This window comes from Nanorana parkeri, unplaced genomic scaffold (assembly GCF_000935625.1).
Source record: "Nanorana parkeri isolate BGI_ZX_2015 unplaced genomic scaffold, ASM93562v1 scaffold2650, whole genome shotgun sequence".
NCBI classification, from domain to species: domain Eukaryota; kingdom Metazoa; phylum Chordata; class Amphibia; order Anura; family Dicroglossidae; genus Nanorana; species Nanorana parkeri.
Window position 1 is genome coordinate 26,257 of NW_017308918.1, and position 4,776 is coordinate 31,032.

The window sequence follows — 4,776 nt, forward strand, 5'->3', positions numbered from 1 at the left end:
TGTGTCCTCCAGCCACCTCCAACCCCCCTGTGTCCTCCAGCCACCTCCAACCCCCCTGTGTCCTCCAGCCACCTCCAACCCCCCTGTGTCCTCCAACCCCCCCGGTGTCCTCCTACCACCTCCATCTCTCTGTGTCCTCCAACCTTCTGTGTCCTCCAGCCACCTCCATCTCCCTGTGTGTCCTCCAACCACCTCCATCTCCCTGTTTCCTCCTACCACCTCCATCTCCCTGTGTGTCCTCCAACCACCTCCATCTCCCTGTTTCCTCCTACCACCTCCATCTCTCTGTGTGTCCTCCAACCACCTCCATCTCCCTGTTTCCTCCTACCACCTCCGTCTCTCTGTGTCCTCCTACCACCACCAACCCCCCTGTGTCCTCCAGCCACCTCCGTCTCTCTGTGTCCTCCAACCCCCCCGGTGTCCTCCTACCACCTCCGTCTCTCTGTGTCCTCCTACCACCACCAACCCCCCTGTGTCCTCCAGCCACCTCCGTCTCTCTGTGTCCTCCAACCCCCCCGGTGTCCTCCTACCACCTCCGTCTCTCTGTGTCCTCCTACCACCACCAACCCCCCTGTGTCCTCCAGCCACCTCCGTCTCTCTGTGTCCTCCAACCCCCCCGGTGTCCTCCTACCACCTCCGTCTCTCTGTGTCCTCCTACCACCACCAACCCCCCTGTGTCCTCCAGCCACCTCCGTCTCTCTGTGTCCTCCAACCCCCCCGGTGTCCTCCTACCACCTCCGTCTCTCTGTGTCCTCCTACCACCACCAACCCCCCTGTGTCCTCCAGCCACCTCCGTCTCTCTGTGTCCTCCAACCCCCCCGGTGTCCTCCTACCACCTCCGTCTCTCTGTGTCCTCCTACCACCACCAACCCCCCTGTGTCCTCCAGCCACCTCCGTCTCTCTGTGTCCTCCAACCCCCCCGGTGTCCTCCTACCACCTCCGTCTCTCTGTGTCCTCCTACCACCACCAACCCCCCTGTGTCCTCCAGCCACCTCCGTCTCTCTGTGTCCTCCAACCCCCCCGGTGTCCTCCTACCACCTCCATCTCTCTGTGCCCTCCAACCCCCCCTGTGTCCTCCTGCCACCTCCATCTCTCTGTGTCCTCCTACCACCTCCATCTCTCTGTGCCCTCCAACCCCCCCTGTGTCCTCCTGCCACCTCCATCTCTCTGCGTCCTCCAACCACCTCCATCTCTCTGCGTCCTCCTACCACCTCCATCTCCCTGTGTCCTCCTGCCACCTCCATCTCTCTGCGTCCTCCAACCACCTCCATCTCTCTGTGTCCTCCTGCCACCTCCATCTCTCTGTGTCCTCCTACCACCTCCATCTCTCTGTGCCCTCCAACCCCCCCTGTGTCCTCCTGCCACCTCCATCTCTCTGCGTCCTCCAACCACCTCCATCTCTCTGCGTCCTCCTACCACCTCCATCTCCCTGTGTCCTCCTGCCACCTCCATCTCTCTGCGTCCTCCAACCACCTCCAACCCCCCCTGTGTCCTCCTGCCACCTCCATCTCTCTGCGTCCTCCTACCACCTCCATCTCCCTGCGTCCTCCTACCACCTCCATCTCCCTGCGTCCTCCAGCCACCTCCATCTCTCTGCGTCCTCCTACCACCTCCATCTCTCTGTGTCCTCCTACCACCTCCATCTCCCTTTGTCCTCCAGCCACCTCCATCTCTCTGCGTCCTCCTACCACCTCCATCTCCCTGTGTCCTCCAGCCACCTCCCTGCGTCCTCCAGCCACCTCCATCTCTCTGCGTCCTCCTACTACCTCCATCTCTGTGTGTCCTCCTACTACCGTCATCCCTCTACCCCCCCTGAATTCTCATACTGTAGTCATTGCCCCTCTCTGTTCTCCGAGGCCCCCCTGCCTCTCCTCCTTGGACTCCCTTTCACCTGCTCGGTTACCGGTAACTCACCGTCTTGTGTTTCCAATGCAGATTATGCTTTGTAAGCGGAAGCAGAGACGGCACGGCGCGGATCTGGCAGTACCAGCAGCAGGAGTGGAAGATGATCGCACTGGATATGGCTGCCAGAATGGCCGGGTAAGACTCGCCTTGGTGTGTGACGCAGAATAACATCTAGAATGTCCCGCGCTGGAAAGTTTTTCTAGTGAAATCCCCGAGACTTCCAGTGTTCCGGTTTTTAGTAGGGATGCACCGAGACCGGCTTTTCACCACCGAGTATGAGTACCGACATGTTGCTCTCGGTACTCGCCGATACCGGTGCTTCCGCTGGCATGGAGCCGGCTTCCTGGGCAATCAGGAAGCCAGGCGGTGAATAATTACTCGCCGCCCGGCTTCCTGATTTTTGTCCGGGAGGTCGGCTCCATGGTGATTGGCTGGAAAGCCGGCTTCCCGGCCAATCACCATGGAGCCGGGTGCTCGGACAATCACCATGGAGCCGGCTTCCCGGCCAATCAGCATGGAGCCGGGTGCTCGGACAATCACCATGGAGCCGGGTGCTCGGACAATCACCATGGAGCCGGGTGCTCGGACAATCGGGAGACAGGGTCATTACTCACAGCCGAGTTTTCTGGTTATTATTATACAGGATTTATATGGCACCAACAGTGTGCGCAGCGCTGTACAATATAAGGAAGACATTACAATCGCAATACAATTTAAGACAAGATGGTAAGGAGGGCCCCGCCCCTGAGGGCTTACAGTCTAAAAGGGGAGGGGCCAGTGATACATGAGGAGGGAGCTGTGTGGGGGTGAATGGTTGAGCGGTTAGGTTGAGGTGGGATCGGCTTCCCTGAAGAGATGAGTCTTTAGGGATCGCCTAAAGGCAGTCAGAGTGGGAGATAGTCGGACAGGTTGGGGTAAAGAGTTCCATTGGATGGGAGAGACTCTAGACAAGTCCTGGAGGCGAGTATGGGAGGAGTTGACGACGGAGCTGGAAAGCAGGAGGTCTTGGGATGAGCGGAGGGGGCGGTTAGGGTGATACTTTGAGACAAGGTTGGAGATATATCCGGTTGCCTGTGAAGCCGGCTCCATGTTCCCCTACGACACTGCCACGACCTCTGACCCGAAGTTCCAGTATCTGAGCATTTGCGTGAGCACAAGTACCCGCCCATATACTCGGTATCGGACACTAGTATCGGTATCGGTGCGTCCCTAGTTTTTAGGATGTCCCTGAATTTGTATCTGTTAAAATGCGGCTATTATGTTCCCCGGTTGGAACGTCACTCGCTCTCTCTGCAGTTCAATCCACATTGGAGCGCGAGAGGGGGGAGAGCGCGAGAGGGGGGAGAGGCGGGAGAGCGTGAGCCCCGATATATATCTGACTGTTTATAAAGACCAGGAAACAGGAAGTGCCTTTTATAAAATATTCCGTGTCAGGACCTCCTGATTCTGTCATATATGGTTCTGTTCCATCCACGTAATTCATTGTAAAGGAGAACTATGAGGTCAGGGCTTTCCCCCATAGTTCTCCTCAGGGTAACGGGGTGACACAAACTAGCATCCCCCCGTCACCCTAGGCTCAGTATATAGGGAGCTACAGCTCGCGGTATACCGAGACGCCGCAGCTGAATCGGATCCCGACATCAATGTCTGGATCCACCCAGCTGCGTGAGTGACAGCTGGCTCCGCCTATCTAGAGGTAGAGCCAGCTATACCCGCCCCCTCCCCCGTCCGTTCCGTCAGTGAGGGCTGGAGGATCGGAGCGGGGAGGGGGGAATCCCTGCAGGGAGCCGTGAGTGCCAGTCGCCTCTCTCTGCAGGGACAGGATCGACAAGTGAGCGAGCGACGGTATGTGTTCACTCCCTGATCTACTGAGCCGACCTGTGACCGTTTCATTGTCACACGTCGCCCCGAACTATGAGGATGAGTGACAATCACCCCCCTCATAGTTCTCCTTTAAGACTCTAAAGCAGACCTTTGTGAAGCTAATCTTGTAGTAACCACTACGGGCAGCAATGCTCTCTTGGTTCACCTTTCCTTTTAGATTTTATATAAGTTTGCCTTCGACCTATCGTGCAGAGCTTTCAGAGTACTTGCTTTGGCATTCTTGTTTAGTCCCTACGTGTCCCTATCTCATGTGCGATCTCCGTTCTAGGAGCAGCGTGGCAAATGCCGAGGACAAAGTGACCAAGCTGAAAGTGACCATGGTGGCCTGGGACCGCGCCGACACGACCGTCATCACCGCCGTCAACAACTTCTTTCTGAAAGTTTGGAATTCCCACACAGGCCAACTTCTGCACGTCTTGTCTGTGAGTAGATTGTTCCCCTGCAGAGCGCCCCCTAGTAACTGTTGTGGGTATTGCAGAGAGCTTGGCTGGTGTACTTCTTACAATTGCTCTTCTTAGAATGAAACTGACGGCCGCTTCCATTGCTGCTTCTCTAAGACATTGCAGTTTATGTTCATGTCCTGGCAGGGTCACGATGATGAAGTGTTCGTCCTGGAAGCCCATCCCTTCGATTCCAGAATCCTCCTGTCTGCTGGTCATGACGGGAACATCTTCGTCTGGGATCTGGAGAAGGGGGTGAAAATTCGCAATTACTTCAACATGGTAACTCGTTCCTGATTTGTCTCCAGCTCCCTTCTTCCCCTTCTCACTCTCCTCCTCTTCTTCCCCCTCTCGCTCTCCTCCTCTTCTTCCCCCCTCTCGCTCTCCTCCCCTCCTTCCCCCTCTCGCTCTCCTTCTCTTCTTCCCCCTATCGCCCTTCTCTTCTTCCCCCTATCGCCCTTCTCTTCTTCCCCCTCTTGCTCTTCTCTTCTCCCCCCCTCTCGCTCTCCTGCTCTTCTTCCCCCTCTCGCTCTTCTCTTCTTCCCCC

At 57.0% G+C, this 4,776-nt stretch overlaps 1 protein-coding gene across 1 annotated transcript in view; it reads left to right on the top strand.

Moving 5' to 3' along the window:
* Window positions 1-4,776, top strand: part of BRWD3 (bromodomain and WD repeat domain containing 3) — a 48,703-nt gene that overhangs the window by 17,472 nt on the left and 26,455 nt on the right. Inside the window, 3 exon segments of the mRNA XM_018573970.1 lie at window positions 1,936-2,040; window positions 4,058-4,211; window positions 4,377-4,511. Of these exon segments, the coding sequence (XP_018429472.1) occupies window positions 1,936-2,040; window positions 4,058-4,211; window positions 4,377-4,511 (394 nt within the window).